Raw genomic sequence first — 16,230 nt, 5'->3', positions numbered from 1 at the left:
CTAATTAGATTAATATGAAAGTGCAACTGTCAAAATACTGTATTAAATATTAACTGAAGCCAAAGTTCCTCCATTTCGCCTTTAATTGTTTGACAGAAGCATGAAGAACAGTCAAATCTGTTATTATTATGTCTTTGGATTCACAAATTCACCTTACTCATAGTTACCTGGAGAAATTAATGGTAGCTCTCAAGTAAAGGGAATTTTGCATATGCTTTGAAAAGCATTCAGGTAAAACACAGGCAAAATCTGAGCTTTATGAAATGCATATCCAAAATAAACACTCAACTTACCTCCAGTAGATGAGAATACCCACAAGAACCACTAGACAGATAAAAGTCAGGGCTGACACGATCACAAGGGGTATAACTGCCTTCTTCTCGGATTCCAACCCCTCAGCTAGACCAATACGAGACTCATGGCTACTATTACTGGCCTCTGTAGTCGGAGAAAATTGAGAAAGTTGATATTTAAGCTTAAGGAAAAGCGCAACATTTTTCAACCGAATAACTGCAATCTTCATTGCTGTTTGCTTACCTTTAAAATTTCGACTCTATGAGACAACAAATGTCTATGATCATAAGCTAATTTAAGTAACACAAAGCTTAAAAAGTAAGGCAGGCTATCCAGTTGCAAAATAAGTGAGTCATGGGAATGAAATATACAGTGTGGGGAATTCAGTCAATAACTATGTAATATCCTTGTATGGTGACAGATCGTAAGTAGACTTATTGTGGTGATCAGTTTGAAATGTACAGAAATATCAAATCACTATGTTGTGTAACAGGGACTAGCATAGTGTTATAGATCAATTATACTTCAAAAACAAACTAATAAACTCACAAAAAAAGAGAAAAATAAAGTAAGTCAGCCTATCAGAGCTGAAGAACTATAATATCCCAACAAAGACTGGCACCCTGGAAGAGGTGCCATGGCAAGAAGTACAATATTGCCTTGAAAAGCTTATTAAAAGGGAAATGAAAATATTAAAATAAGAAAACTATTCAGTTTTTAAATAAAATGATCAAGAAAAACAGTGCTACTTACTGAATCACCACATATAATCTTGATTTCCCAAAATTAATTGTAATGGAAATATTTTTAATCCCACAGTTAGGTAAATAATTAGGAGCAACTAATAATTTCAGGAAGAGAGACTCTTAGGATAACCCTCCTTACATTAGGATAACCCTTCAATCCAGCAAACTATTTAACATTTAAACGTAGGTTGCTTTTAAGATGTTATTTTGAATGCCCTTCTTACCAACTGTTTTTATCAAAAATAAAAATACTATTGCATGTAAATTGAAGAAATGCACAGGTCTAAGAAATTCTTTTTAAATATGCAAGTGTAAATTATGAAAAAGTCTAAATTCTGTCCTTTGGTTAATTTTAAAAGATGGCAAATAACTATTTTTGTGACCAGTCAGGTACATTATTATTCTAGCATTTTCAAAATCACTGCAACTGAAGCTATCATTCTAAGTTGTTAAAAAAAATCTTCAGAACTGCAGGGTGTCAGTGGCCAGTCACAATTCTTCCCTTTTACTTTGAGGTGTGTGCAGTGCGAAACCAAGATGATTGAACATTAGAACCATTCTACCAGGATGATATGCTGACACTGCTACAAAGTAACAGCCCTTATCCTGTCTACCTGTAGAACTTCTGGAATAACTAAGTTTAAGCTCCTCATCAGAGTCTACATTGCCTCCTATACATTTGGTATGTTTGGTGCTTTTATATCAAGTATCTTACTCTTAGTGATATGAGACAACAACAATCTATTTAACTGAAAATATTATCAATTTAGTTGAAAATATTTGAGAATAAATTTGAGAGTCACGAATTCATAAATATAGCATTGAAATATATCTAACTGGAGAGAACTTAAGAGTTAAAATGACAGCTTCCTTCTGTAAGGAGAGATGATGCAGAAAGGGTCAAGAATTTAATCCACTCATATAGGAAATGCATCTATAAGTGACAACCAAATGTCCCAAGATGTTTGTTTTTATAACTATGGAAGGATTTGCTAGAAAAAAGCAGAATTCAGAGTTGTGACTAGAAATAATAAAGCTGTATAAAAAGTGGGAATATTGTAAGTCAACTGATCCCTGAGCTGTAGTTAACGTTCTTGTGAGAGAAGGCTGAACTTTACCTTTTATTATGTTAATCATATGCTCTGGTCATTACATATTGTAGGGAGACTCATCTAGAAGCCTAAATAACCTGACGGTGAATGTATCGGTATTTTTAAAAGAAATTTAGGAAGGCATCTTGCTTTATACACAACCGTCTTTACATTGTTTCTATTGTAATTATTGTTACCTAAGTAGAAAGTTTGTGGTTAACAAAGGAAATAAGCCACTTAGCAAAGTCCCTGGTACCTAGAAATTACAAATGGAGGTTAGTATTATTGTCTATTTCAGTCATACTTGAAGTGTGTCCCCCAGAATAGTGGCATCGGCATCACCTGGAACTTGTTAGAAATGCACGTTTTCGGCCCCTCTCCAACCATCCCAAATCTACGGAATCAGAAACTCTGCGGGTAAGACCCAGCAATCTGTGTTTTAACAAGTCCTCTGGGTGATTCTGATCCACATTAAAGTTTGAGAACCAATGATGTACATTAACTTACATACAAAGTGAGGTTATATAATTATACTGGTCTTCAATGACCACAAATATTCACTGCAGTATGTATATAGGTGTATGTGTATATATATATATATATATGTATCTAGATACATCCATATCTCATTTATATTGATGTATGTGCATACATATATATGAGATATGTCTGATCAAATATGTGATACATATGTAAGATATATAACACATAAAATATATAACAAATTACCACATATATATCATACACTCTATATACACGCATTATACACACACACATGCACACACACAGAGTCCTGTATATAGACTTCTCTCATAAGTTCTCTGGGATGTCTGATTTTAAAACAAACCTTTTAATTAGGGAGTTAGAATGATAAATCCATGGTAATTACATATAATGAAACTTAGATATTTTATATAAGATCAGATACCACATGAAAGTAGACAATCCACTGGCTGCTTTGTATATACTATAATGAGGAACAACTAGTTATACTGATTTTTATATTCATTAGTTGACACTAAATATCTTTTTGGATATGGCTCCGTAGTGTATATGAGCTACCTAAATGATATGACAAAAATGCGCTAATAGACAATTAGAAAAAAAGAACTAAGATTAATATTTTAAAATTCACTTTGAGAATAAAACAGTAGGATTTTGGTATTACAAATTAAGCATTATACATATTTTATTGTTCTCAATCATGAAAACGTAGTCCCTAAGAGACAGACACCAATGACACATGTTTCCAGTCTCAGTTTTTTATTAACTCCCTATGTGACCTAGATCAAGCAATCTAGTACCTTTGGGACTCAGTTTATGCAATCATAAATTGCAGATACTAATATCTGCCTTATCTATATTACTTTGATAAGCATGTCTTGTAAATTATTCTACATTCTAGAAGTAGGTAATAAAATGATAAGTTTCAGAATTAGTCTATATGCATTTGATAAAGAGGCATATTCAATTATTGGATAAGACAGACTACATATGATTTTTTTACAGATATGTTTTAAAAATAGGCAAGAGTTTCCCCCTAATCCTGTATGATCTTATTTACTTCATTAATTATGTTACTTGCTGCTGTTAGATGTTATATTTGTATTTTCTCCTCATCAGTGGGAGAACATACTCAAATTAAATAAATCTAGTTAGTGCATTGAAGAGAAATTGCTAAGTTTTAGTCAATAATTTAAGGTTTGGCATTTTACAGTACATATAGTTTTTCCATAACAGCATAATCTAGCAAGAACATACAGATGATGTCACTACCTAAAAAGAAAGAAAAATGGATGGATTCCTGATTTTTTTTTCTAAATAAATCTAATAAAAATTAAAAAAACACAAGAACTATATTTGAAGCCAGATAACAATTCATATACATGGCAACACTAATGAAATATGGTGATTCACGAATTCCTTACTCATTTTCACATAACAGAATGTAAGTGTTTAAACTGGAACAAAGTGTTAAACAGGTATCAAGTCAGAATGTAGAAAAACTTCTCTATCAAAGTGTACAAACTTTTAATTGCTGCTGCACCGAAGGAAAAGTAGATAACTAATTCAAAGGACGGAAATAACAAAGAGGAAAACTATACTAGTGAGATTGTTGTCTATGTTCTGGATTTTAAATACCTACTTTTATGCAATAAGAGTGCAAGATTTACTTTAGCTTATCTTTTGACCTACTGTTGAGATTTAAATATTTTCATTGTTGATTTAAAAAATGCCTTAAAATGTAATAAAAGCAAATTATAAAACTCTTATGATCAATGCAATGAAATTATCTAGTATTTCATATTCTTAATGGTTTTGAATTTCCCCTTTTCTCCCCCAGTGGCATCTAAAGCAAACATCTGTATTTTATATGCTGCAAGTAATCTGCTAGAAGAAACATCTGGCTGATAAATTAATTTGCATAAAATACATTAACAAATGAAATGCATTTCTACAGAAAATGTTCTAGTGTTGTACATCTTGTCATACAATACCTATACATACTATGCATATTAATGGCCATTATTTAACTTCTTAGAAAGGTGTATAACAGCAAGTATAAAGTAGAATGTATTTTGTTAGTTCACACTGCCCTCTTTAGGCAACATTAAGGTAATCAAACAAAGACAATTTTTAAAAATTAAAATCTTAAAAAAAAAATCTTACCATTAACTCTCAAAACTTAGCAACAGAACATTTTTTAGAGCCCCCAAGCCGATGTGGATGTGCAATTATCTAATTCCTTTCCACTGGGTGGGTCAGAGAGAGGTGGTACATATATCGTATTATTATGAGTTTATAATTCGTTTTATAATTCAACAGAATTAGTTGACAACTTATTTTAGAATATGAGTAAACATTAAAATTAAAATCATCTAAAACACACTCCAATCTATCATTTAAAAAGCAGTGTACTGAAAATGTATTATGCACACAATAATTGGTCTCACATGTAATAGGTATCTTGCAGAATACGAAAAATTGACAATAGATAAAATCACCTTATCTATTTTGGAGAGTGTTAACTTAAGGATCAAAACACGTTGAGTATGCATTTGAAATAATGAATAAAATCATACTTTAAAAACTGTAAATTGATTTGTGAATATCTTGATTTTAAAAAATGATGGCCATTTTACCAAATTTCTCTTCCCATGATTTTTCTATTTTTTGAGGCAGAAGGCCACCACACCTCAATCTATCCCTTGGATCCATAACTAACCTGCCTCTGAAATGCTGAATACTTCTGAGTGCCTGCTAGTAACAGGCGGTGTTGAGGACTGTGGGGATCCAGGAGTTATTTCTGAGTCACCTGCTTCCAGGACCCCATCACCATCTTTTTCATTAATATCTGGAAAACTGAAATCTGTGGAAGTCTCGTTATCATTAAGGCTATCTGAGGTACCTTGCCCTGATCCACTCTCTTCATCACTTGTAGGAACTGCCCAAGCTTTAGATTCTGGGCTGAAAGGAAGCAGGGCATTACCAGTCTGAATGTCATTTTCCTGTTTTCCATTATTGCGCTTGTGGGGTGGCACATGTGTTGGTGGTGATTTATCAGGACTTCTGTCCATATCAGTCTGACTGTCTGATATTACACCTGTGACTTTATTTCCTTCTTCAGAATTCTCAGACAGTGAGTATGAGACTGGGTTATTCTGATCCACAAGACTGTTTTCCTGGGTGTCTGAATCATTCATTACCTTTTCCTGTGATTCTCTATAGGAGGAGCACGACATACAGTTATTTATGGCTAAGCCATCTCTATCTCTGCCATCATAATCATCATCATCATAATCATCAGTATCACCACCGTCACCACCACCCACTAAATCAGCATCAGATCTGGCACTTTGAGTCAGCTCAGAAGTTGTTCTAGAAGGAAACAGCAACTTGGTTGTGGTTACAGAACGATCTTTGTTGGGAGAAATAACTGAAATGGAAACATACGCGTTTCCTAAAGGGACAGAATGATCAGCAGTTACAACTGTATCAGAAACAACTGTTGGGATACCAGCCAATACCTCATCAGACATAGAACCCTTGGCAGAGGTGAAGACTTCATCAGAGTAAACAAGCTTATTTACAAGCGTATCTGGTGGTGCATCAACTGATAAAACAGGAGTAGCAAATGCATGCCTTCCTTCTGGGGGGGCGGCCTGGTTAAGCTCCAAATTGGCAGTTTGGAATGACTCATCGTTACTGTACAATGAAGGTACCGCTTGCTGGGAACTTTCGCTTTTAAGCAAAACTGGTTCAAAATATTTCTCACTTGCGTAAGAAATGGTTAAACCTTGAAGTGAAGCAGCGTGCATATTAGAAGTAGGTGATACATCAGAGACTGGTACAGATGTAGCGTGCAGTGTGTTTTCCCTTGAAGTGGAATTTGATGCCATGAGATGCAATATTGTAGAACTAATGTGATCAACCTTGGGGGTTTCAACCAATATTGGATCACTAGGCACAGCTGGAAGAGCAGTTTTAAGCAACGTGTCAACATCAGAAGCCTGAAAGGAAGGTTGCAGCAATACTTCAGTATTAAAAGAAGCTGAGGGCTCATGAAATAAGAGCTGAGTTGAAGGAGATAACATTTCACTAGAAGCAGGGTCAGAGGATGCTGGCTCTGAGTTTGCACTAAGCACAGGTTTAAGCGAAGTATCACCAAATGCTTGAGATACAGCGAGTGAAGACTGAACTGGAAAGTTATTTTCTGGAACTTGACTAATCTCATGAGCAAAAACCTTAGTAGCAGTAAAAGCAAGAAGCCCTGGGAGGATGCCCTTTGTGCTAGAAGTGCAAACAGGGGATTCTTGTAAAGACGCATTCAATTTATTTACATTATCATACAGGTCGGGCATGACTGTGCTTTCAGAAGGGTAAATCAGCTCACTGAAAGAAGAAATGTGTGGTTCCGTCTCATTTCCATTTATTATGTCACTTTTAGAAAGCAGCTTGTTATTATCCCCAAACATAGATGTAAATTCAGCTACAGAAACAGGTGAAGACACGTTAAGGGCTGTCAGATCATCTGTGTCAGATAAAAGAAATTCACTATCAGAGGAGGCTCCAGACCACTCCCCATCACCAGAGAGGCCATGAGTAGGCTGCAGCAACGGTGCACTTGGGGTTACTAAGGGAGACTCAGGCATCGGTACGTGGTTAGGGCTGCCAAGTAAGGAACCCTGAACAGACTCATGCACAGGTACTGCAGAACTGTAAGAAACACTGAAGAGGTATTGGGAGCCCTCGTCATTAGTTAAGGCATAAGAAGGTTCAGGCCCTGAAGAACGTGCATGCATCATGACATCACTGCTGGACGGTTCAGCTTGAGAAAACATAAGCGTTTTATAAAGCACACCAGGTTCACTACCACCGAATTCCAAGGTCTCTGAGGCAGCATGAGTAGTGGTCTGATGTGACACCACATCAGAATATGGAGCAAGGCTGGGCTCTAATAGCAAATCACCCCCAGCCACTGGCAGAGAAGCATGCAGGGACACCTTATCACTCTCAAGAGCTGAAGTAACTTGTGGAAGGATTTGAGAAGCATGGTGAAACAATTCACTACCGAAGGAAGCAGAGGAAAATGGAAGCAAAGGCGCATCATCATAGGAAGACAGGATGGATTCAAATGACACACCGACACTGGGAAATACAGGCGTAGCATGCAAGGCCGAATCACTACTTGAAGCAGCAGGGGTAGTGTTGAGGATCTGATTGTCAAGCAACAAAGGGGTGACTAGAGGAAAGACTTCACTACTGTAGGAAGGTTGGAGAGGTGTCTCACCATTGTATACTGGTTGAGTTGTCTGCGGGTGTACCAGGTTGACGGTGGGGACCGAATCATGTTGTCCAGAGGATGGAGTAAAAGCATGAGGTGTTACCTCAGTTGGGAAGTAAGCAAAGGTAGAATAATGTGGCATTTCCACATCTGTGACCAAGGGACCCTGTGACGCCAGTGGGCCTGGAGGAGAGGACTCAGTTGTCTTCTGAGATTCGTCAATATCCATCTCGGTGTAATTAGTCTGGAGAAAGCTCCCTCTACCTGATCCAGCATCGGGCAGTGTTGTCACATCTGTAGTACTAGGAAACCACACATTTCCATCAACGGAAGGATCCTTTAGAGATTCTTCCGAACCTGAGGAGGCTGAATCTTCTGAAGCATTTCTCGTAGATTCTGGTATAAGGACATCGTATGTGACTGCCTCTGGGATTTCTGAAGAAAACACATAGCCATGGGATATGCTCTCAGAAACGAATGGCACAGCGGAAGTTGCAGGACTGGAGCCTGAAGAATCATCGGCTTCCGTACTGAGCTTGAAATTGGTCAATAAACTCTCTTCCCCACTGATATCAGTAGATACCTCTTGAGATTCCGTTACAGAAATTGTATTTGAATATTCCACAGTCCCAGACAAGTTCATCTGTGGAAATCTGAGAACAGTTTTAGAGCCATCACTTAAAGAGGCTGAAGTGCCTGCCAGAGTGAGAGATGGTAGCTGGGTCGCAGTCTGTGAAGTCAAAGGAACATCTTTTTCTGGGTCTAATTCAGTGACTGGTTGGGAAGTGGAATCTAAGGGTGTGTTGGGAATATCACCCTTTCCAGAGAATTCGCTTCCTCTTGCTGGGGACTGGTTAGTCTTGGCCTCATTGTATTTCGTCGCTACTTGGTTGTAGTTTGTTGTGGTAGGAATCTGGGGTTCCTTTCTCCTGATTTGGTTTGTGGTACCGTCTCTACCAGGATTCACAACAGTGTCTTCTTCAGTGTTCTTTCCCTCTTCTTCCTCCTTTGAAAAACAAATAAGATTTAATGGGATATAAGGAAATAAGAGAAAAATGAAATCTTAATAATATCTTATACTGCATTATGTTGTGAATCTTCACTTGTGGGATTTTGGGAACTTCTCATAAAGCACCACCCCGTAGAAGCCATGACTCTATCCTATAACCATTATTATCCACCCTTGAGGGAGAGTAACTAAACTTAATGAAAACATCTTATTTATGGCTACTTTATTTTATTTTTATTTTATTTGATTTGATTTGATGAAAGGAAGTAAATTAATAAATACTACAACTTTGAAAAGAAGACACATTGTAGTGGTATTTACTTACTGAGAGTGTTATTTAACACAGTATTTATTTTCTTGTGTTTATATTTCTCTGTTCAGTTCATCTGGCAACAAGCTAAACAGCAATTAGCTTCTTGTATTGTGAAATGGCAATGAAACAACTTACTTCAAAGACAAAAGTAGCTGTATATTCAGAATATTTCATTGTATATATTAAGGATAAATCACAATTTTTAAGCCATCATAAGAGGAAGGTTTAGGACTGGAAGAGGTTTTTCGTTTTGTTTATTATTTTGTTTTAAATACTTTTCCCTGAGAATTTCATCTTAGACGGAGGCAGACATTTTAAAGACAACTTGTCAAAATATGGTTCTAGTACTGGTCATTAAATTTCGTGTTTCCTTTAGAAACACTATTCAGGTGACCCAGTCTTTCATGAACACTTAATCACTATAATGGCCCAGGAGTTATCTGGCTAGAGGTCAACCAAAACCCGTGCTTTCTTTTTTTTTTTAAACTGTGCATTTTATAAAACATCTAATCATATGTTTAGAAAACTAAATTGCCAAACGTATCAAGATATGATATTTTTTGTCCACATGGGACATGATTTTGTAAGTTTGTTAGCACTGCCATCTATTAGACCTCTTAAGGCCATGTGCCTTAAAAAAAGAAAAAAGCTACCGAGTACAAATTAGTCACTGAGAACGTGACCAATATCAGGAGAAAGAATCTGAACCTTTAACCACGTGTGCTCATGAGCTTTTGTCTCATACACACAGAAAGAGGCACTGTATGAAACACAAGCTTTCAAGCTTAATGTCTGCATCATTATCCAGAGCTTAATTATTTAGTTGGTTTTAAGTATTTTTTTTAATTTTAAGGCACATGTGACAACCCTGAGAAGTGAGTCATTAAAAATGGATATTCTCTTAGATTCCCCAGATACATTTCCTCACTAGTGGTATTTCCTGATAAAATTTTGCATTCTGTTTGATGCCTTGTTCACAAGGACAACCAGGAGATTTTACCAAATAATTTCCTGAATAAATATTCCCCTAATCTTCAAGCCCAAAAACTTCATGTAAAAGGAAATAAGAATAGTTTGCCTTGACTCGCTCTTGGTGAAAGATACTCTTCTTTCCTTAGAAGTTCTCACAAACATTTGTTTTATAATCTGATCCAGAGTTTCTCTGAGGATCAATGTTAAACTTAGCAATATGGAGTTTCTGAACTCTTCCTCATTTTTGCAAATCTGGATATTTGCCTAGTTTTCTGGTATCACTCCACACTCTTACCCTTTATCAAGACATTCAAACTTTTTTTCTGCTCTATTCCAATCTCCATTTCCTTCTCTCCTCATTCTCAGCAGATGGCTTTCCTGGTTATAGAGAAAGTAGAAGCCACTAGACAAAAACATACCTCTTCCTAATGTTAAAACATCAAAAACCGGGACCAACAAAATCCACCCCTGCCCCTCTCATCCTGTTGTAACTGAAGAGATGTTCCCCTTCCTTTCTATTTCCTACACTTGTGTTCTAATCCATTCTCTATCATCTTCTCGGGAACTGAATACAACTATTTCCCTCAATTTTGTATTTTAAATTTTTTGCTTTCTTGAATGGATCATTCTCATCAGCTTTAAACTCAGATCTCTATTTAAAAGGAACATAAAGAAAAATCTCTAATTCAACGTCTAGTATTCATTTTACCTCTCCCCTTCTCTTCACAGTAAAGTTCCCAAAACACATGTCATCTATCTTCTCTATATGATCTGACAATTTCTATCAAATCCCACAATAACATTGCTTCTCTTCCTCTTTTCTTAGATTCCCACACAAACCTCCTTTATCATCCTCCTATCACAAGCTATGTAGATGTCTATAAAACTGTTCTTAAAACATAATGCCACTCACCTTTTCTTCTATTCGATCATTTGGAAAAAAAACTATACACACATTAAACACACATATCCCTTTCATTGCTTTCTTTTCTAGCAGATTTTAGACTGTGAGGTTCAGATACCTCTTAGAATCTGATGAAAGTAATGGACCTTTCATTAATCCCACCCAACTAAGTCTTGTACATCTCTATGAGGTCATATTATCTCATGTCAACATTTCAAGAAGAATATATGATTCATGTTCTATGATTACTTTATACATATCTGAAACCACAAATATTTTAATGGACACTGTTTCCTATAACTTCTTATGGAGTTATTGTGAATCTCTCTTTCACTATGGTTTTGATCTGGATCACACCTGTTATCCTTCACAACTTCTATTAAAATTTTTTTATTGTAAAGCCTTGATTGTGCTGGAGATACTTTGTCTTTCAAAGTCATGCATTCCTATTGGAAGAGAATTTGAGGAACATCTCCCAAACTATTCATTTCCATATTCAAGCTTAGAACCACCATCGATACATTCCAGATGTTTGCCAACCTCTATCATTCATTCCTGCATGACTCGATGAAAGTGAATAGTGTTATGAACTGTGTTTGTGTCCCCCCTAAATTCACATGTTGAAACCCTACACCCCAAAAGTGATGGTCTTAGGAGGTGGGGCCTTTGGGAGGTCATTAGTATTAGATGAGGTCATAAGGTGGAACCCTCATGAATGGGATTAGTGCCCTTATATTAAGAGTCATGAAAGATTGCTTCTTCTGCTCTGCTCTCCACCATGTGAAGACACAACAAGAAGTCTGTAGTCAACAATCCAGAAGGGGCTCTCATCAGAACCCGGCAGTGCTGGTGCCCTGATCTCAGACTCCCAGGTTCCAGAACTGTGAGAAATAAATGTTTGCTGTTTACAAGCCACTTAGTTCATGGTATTTTGTTATAGCAGCCCAAACTGACTAAGACACAAACCAATGATTGTAAAGATAATTTCTTTTTCTTGCCTTTGACTTGATTCTGGTAATCATTTCTAGGTATATTTATATCCACATGCATGTGCACACGTGTGTGCATGCAAACACACACAGACACACAGAGGTATCCTTAGCTGAGTTCTGTGAACTCTTGATGAAATGCGGACTGGTCATTTTGGTAAAATAGTCCTTTGTAAGAGAGAACTGCCATAAGATAAATAAATTATTGAGGTAATTATATCTGTGAAAACACAACTTAATTGCTATTTATTACGAGACAGTAGAATTAGTTTTCACAAGTTACCAGCTCATACATACATATGCACTTATGGACAAATTCATACTATCATTAACAATAGAACCTGGCTTTAACATCTAGTCTCAGTTATAATGAATAGCACATTTGGGCTTAGGATGAAATATTGAATATAAGCACAAACAGTCATTTTCTCTCTATTTCAAAAATTAAGACAATGTTAAAGTTTATAAATATCCTTAGATGCCCATTTACTTAAAGAACCTTGTGTTAACAACAGACATTTATAATATAAGTAGTCCAAACAAAAATAATCAAATTAAATGGGCAAAAGAATATATACAATTTATACTTTGACTCATATTTATTATCAATCTGTCAATCATTGGTTAAGTTAGTTAAAAATAAGCTGTACCAATATTAAGGATTGCTTAAATATTATTTTAGTCTTTTAGAAACATTTGAACATGAAAAAATTCCAATTTGTGGCTATAGTTCACAGCTGTCATTATTTTTAAAGTTCACTGTTTTTCTAATTATCAACAAACCTTTTCTATCTCCTTTTAAAAATTATACCAATTAAAGTCTTCCAACTTCTTCATAAAAAAATCATGTATATTAATTACATGTCTATCTACAAAGCTCAGCAACTAATCCCACAAACAATGAATAATGCAACATGAACTTTTTATTAATGCAACGTCTGAAACCTAACCGGTAATTCAAACCAGACTTTTTAACTTTAAAGCACTTGAATAAAAAGTAGCTATGATACCTTAATTATTTCTTCAGTTCCAATTAATTCAGGAAAGAGGTCAAGTTCTACAAAATTGAAAACAAAATTATTAACATTTTTATTCAACTATTTCAGCCTTATGGGTCAACCGTTGGATGGAAAGAGGGAAAAGGGGAAAAAAAGACTGTTAGTTTGGAAAATACAGAATTGCCCAAAATAAAAATTTTGAATTTCAGTTTTCAAGACTACTGAATGTTACATAACACAACACTACATAAACGTACAGGAAACTGCACTCAAAACCTTCATCTCTATCCTCCAACTCCAACTCCCTTCCCTATTCTCACCCTAACTGCGATTGAAGCTAAGAAGGGAGAAGGGGACAGTGAGGCTGATATTACTGGGTGTAAAGAAACCCAAGTAATTTTTCATCAGTGTATGTAGACTTTCATTCTTAGCTGATAAAAGCTTTCATTCTTGCTGATAAAAGCATAGTTGGGAAAATGCTAGGGGAGAATTGACGGATTTGTTTTCTTATTCAACTACTTATTCCTCAAGGTCCACTTCTGACTGAAGATCAAGTAGGTCTTTTTATTCTTCAGATTTGGGCTCATTCGTATTTGTACACAGGGTACTGCACCAGGTAAAAGGAAGAATGTTTTCCAGCAGGTCCAGCCTGGATTGGCAGCAGGAAGGACTGACCGGGGTTAGCCCCACACCTTCTTCCCAGGGATACTCAACTAATGCCATCTATGCGAGGAATATAATGACCAGGATCATTTAAGTCTGATTTTCCCAATTGGCTAGAATCAGCATATTTCTAGTCCTTGGCTATCTCAATCCTAAAACAAGACCCGTCAGTAAATGTTAGGAAAGATAAGGAGCTGGTTCCCTCTCTCCAACAAGGAATGTAGCCCCACTGCCAAATTACTGAGGAGCTCGAGGACCACTTTTCCTCACTCTTCATCCAAGCTGCATCAGGAAGATGGGAGACAGGGTAACTGGGAGGGCTTGAGCATTATTACAAAGATGCCCTTCTTATGCCTATTATTTTAGAGAATCTCATTCCATCTCCAAAGTTTATGCTCTTCACTATCCTAAAGCTGCTTATATTCTATTTTTTATGCCTCTATAGATCCTCAAAGGAAATGCATAGTCTATAGAATTTTCAAAGGCATAACTGAACGAACATTAAATATTTATCAAATCCAGGCCTGTTTTACAATATAGACTTTCTTGAGTTTATTTTTATGATAAAATTTCTAGGTATTAAGAAATGTAAAACTATAAAATATAGTTATGTGCCTGAATTCTATGTAGACGAGAACTCAAGTAAAACATAGAAGTAAGCAAGCCCAGGCCCCATGAAGATTTAGATAAAATAAATACTCTTGACTATTTATTTTAAAGTTACTTACCCTGAATAATTTTCGATGCTATAAAAATGAAAATATTCATGGGAAACAATCATAGTCTTAAATCTTAACTCTCAATTATTATTTTTTTCTTGTTAAAAGAAGGAATTTGAAAACTTTCATTTGGATCATGAGTGTTCTCCTTTTTCTATTTTTGTCTCTGTGAAACCCTTTCCCACCCTGTTTTTCATGCTCTTTATTCTTTATATTTTTAAATTAAAGCGATTTCAATAGTCTGAAACTGTGTCTCTATAACCTCCAAGGAAACCAAGATATGTGAATTTTAAAATCGGTTGCAACTAAACTGTGAGAGAGAAATAAAAACAACCTTTAATATGATTTTCTAAAAACTACAATTAGAGAAGTTCATGCATGTAAAAATCTCCCATTTCAGCATGTGAACAATACATAATTTTATTGAAAATGTTTTTATATGGAGTCACTCCTTTTCATGTACTTTTAAAATACTTTAACATTAATAAGGGCAAATCATAATCAAATGCTCGTTAAGTGATATGTATATTATACAGTAGATTTTTCTCTGTTAAGAGGCTACCGAAAAACATCTCAGCGAGAGTCCATTCTCTTCAACGTTCTTACAGAAGTGTTTTTAAAAACTGGTCTAACTTCACCTAACTTTATACTTTTAATGAGCAAAGGTAATTCTCTTATTTATTGTCAGGGTTGGGGTGGGGTGTATATAATTATTACATTGAGGACTGATTTTCTTTTCTTTCAGTACTCTCTGTGTGTATTGCATTTGATTAATTTTTATCGTTTGACCAGAGCACAACTTAACTGTATAGATTATGTTTCGTATTAAGTTAAAATACATAATTCTACTCAATCATATCCTCTAACGAGTATCAGGATCAGTGAGTTCTACTCTAACTGGCTTTGCTGTTTACCGCAATAAGAAGTAAGAAGTTTCCTTTGGGCCCCTTCAGGCCCTAGGGGCAGAACCTATGGGTCCAAGCAGCCCTTCGATCCTTCTTTATTTCATGGCACACTCATGGGTGAATACCCCAAGTATGGGTGCCTTCGTGTTGGTACGTAAAAACCCACTTTGAAGGATCTTCATTTTGGTTTCCTACTAGACTCAGATCATTTGAACTGACCGAAATTCTGGGGTTGCCCAGGAACACGTTAATAGCCCTGCCCAAAATAATCTAGAAGTCTTTTGCTGAGCCTCTTCAGAACAATTTTGAAATAAGATAATTTTGAAAGGTTGTTTCTATCTCCCTGGAGAATCCAAGCCATACTCCTGGGTCTGAGAGCTCATAGCACTCAAGGTCTAGCGCTGCTGATTGGCACAAGGTCTCAGAATGGGTACACTTTGGCCTGCTGTTTTCTTGCAAATAATAACTAATGTTTTAGTGGCCACTGGTCTGACTCAGGCACTGACTCAGGCACATATATTAAACAGTTCAAAAATTATATTGGTTTACAGAATCTTTTCACCTCATCAAAAGAGACTCCATGAAGGATACAAAAAGTCCAGTAGTGAAGATTGTCAATATATTTTTTTGACTGAACACTTAAAATTCACATTTACGTGATAATAGAACAAAACCTATTGGTTCGTTCTGGTTTTGTTTTGAGGCACATGCAATGTTAGATCTTCTAAAAGAGCATGTTAGTCACACATTAACATGCCATAACACAAAAAAGCAACACTGATGTAGGTTGGCAAGCAAGGCTTATTTAATTGTTTGAAGGTTTTAAGCCAAGTTTCATAGTG

General features: G+C 35.9%; 1 protein-coding gene across 3 annotated transcripts in view; it reads right to left on the bottom strand.

Annotated features, from left to right (window-relative positions):
* The window catches only part of PTPRZ1 (protein tyrosine phosphatase receptor type Z1), a 167,933-nt gene that overhangs the window by 37,352 nt on the left and 114,351 nt on the right, over positions 1 to 16,230 (bottom strand). For 2 of the 3 annotated variants that reach the window (XM_068549373.1, XM_068549372.1), the window contains exons 11-13: positions 13,114 to 13,160; positions 7,923 to 8,922; positions 294 to 438 (exon numbers count right to left, since the gene is read on the bottom strand). In XM_068549373.1, coding sequence (XP_068405474.1) covers positions 294 to 438; positions 7,923 to 8,922; positions 13,114 to 13,160 — 1,192 coding nt within the window. Of the gene's footprint in view, positions 1 to 293; positions 439 to 5,357; positions 8,923 to 13,113; positions 13,161 to 16,230 lie in introns of all 3 variants that reach the window. The other variant, XM_068549374.1, reaches the window with a different exon arrangement.

This window comes from Eschrichtius robustus, chromosome 8, assembly GCF_028021215.1.
Source record: "Eschrichtius robustus isolate mEscRob2 chromosome 8, mEscRob2.pri, whole genome shotgun sequence".
In the NCBI taxonomy this organism is placed as follows: Eukaryota; Metazoa; Chordata; class Mammalia; order Artiodactyla; family Eschrichtiidae; genus Eschrichtius; species Eschrichtius robustus.
Note: the sequence above shows the minus strand (reverse complement) of the source record. Positions and strands in the feature narration are given on the sequence as shown.